The sequence below is a fragment of the Camelus bactrianus genome, chromosome 21 (genome assembly GCF_048773025.1).
Source record: "Camelus bactrianus isolate YW-2024 breed Bactrian camel chromosome 21, ASM4877302v1, whole genome shotgun sequence".
NCBI classification, from domain to species: Eukaryota; Metazoa; Chordata; class Mammalia; order Artiodactyla; family Camelidae; genus Camelus; species Camelus bactrianus.
Genome location: NC_133559.1, coordinates 4,043,566 through 4,044,021, shown reverse-complemented (window position 1 = coordinate 4,044,021; position 456 = coordinate 4,043,566). Strand labels below are relative to the sequence as shown.

The 456-nt window shown below is 76.3% G+C and overlaps 1 protein-coding gene across 2 annotated transcripts in view; it reads left to right on the top strand.

The window, feature by feature from the left end:
- Positions 1-127: 127 nt before the first annotated feature.
- Positions 128-456, top strand: part of RNF115 (ring finger protein 115) — a 53,128-nt gene continuing 52,799 nt past the window's right edge. Inside the window, exon 1 of one of the 2 annotated variants that reach the window (XM_074349335.1) lies at positions 128-363. In XM_074349335.1, the coding sequence (XP_074205436.1) occupies positions 268-363 (96 nt within the window). In that variant the 5' untranslated portion in view covers positions 128-267. The remainder of the gene's footprint in view (positions 364-456) is intronic. The other variant, XM_074349336.1, reaches the window with a different exon arrangement.

Below are 456 nucleotides of genomic sequence, written 5' to 3'. Positions count from 1 at the left end.
TCTCCTTCCTGCGCCTCTTTGGTGCCGGGAGGCGGGCCTCGAGGTCGCGGTCCGCGCCGCCGCCTCTCTGGGCCCGGCGGACTCACGTGACCCGCTCGGGCTCTGGAGCGGCCGGCCGGCCGCCCTGAGGAAGCGGCGGCGGCGGCAGGGGCGGCTGAGGCGGCTGAGGCGGCTGAGGCGGCTGAGGCGGCGGCTGCAGCGGGGAGGGAGCGGCCTGGCGAGCGCCCGGCCGGCTGCCCCCTCGGACGGCGGCGGCGGAAGAGAAAAATGGCGGAGGCCTCGGCGGCCGGAGCCGGGGCGGCGGTCCCCGCGCACCGGTTTTTCTGCCACTTTTGCAAGGGCGAGGTCAGCCCCAAACTACCGGTAAGAGCCCCCGTGTCCTCTGCGCTCGGGCGCCGGCGTGGCTTCCTTGCCCCGCTGCCCCAGAACGGGTCTGCGGCTTCCCGCACAGCCCCG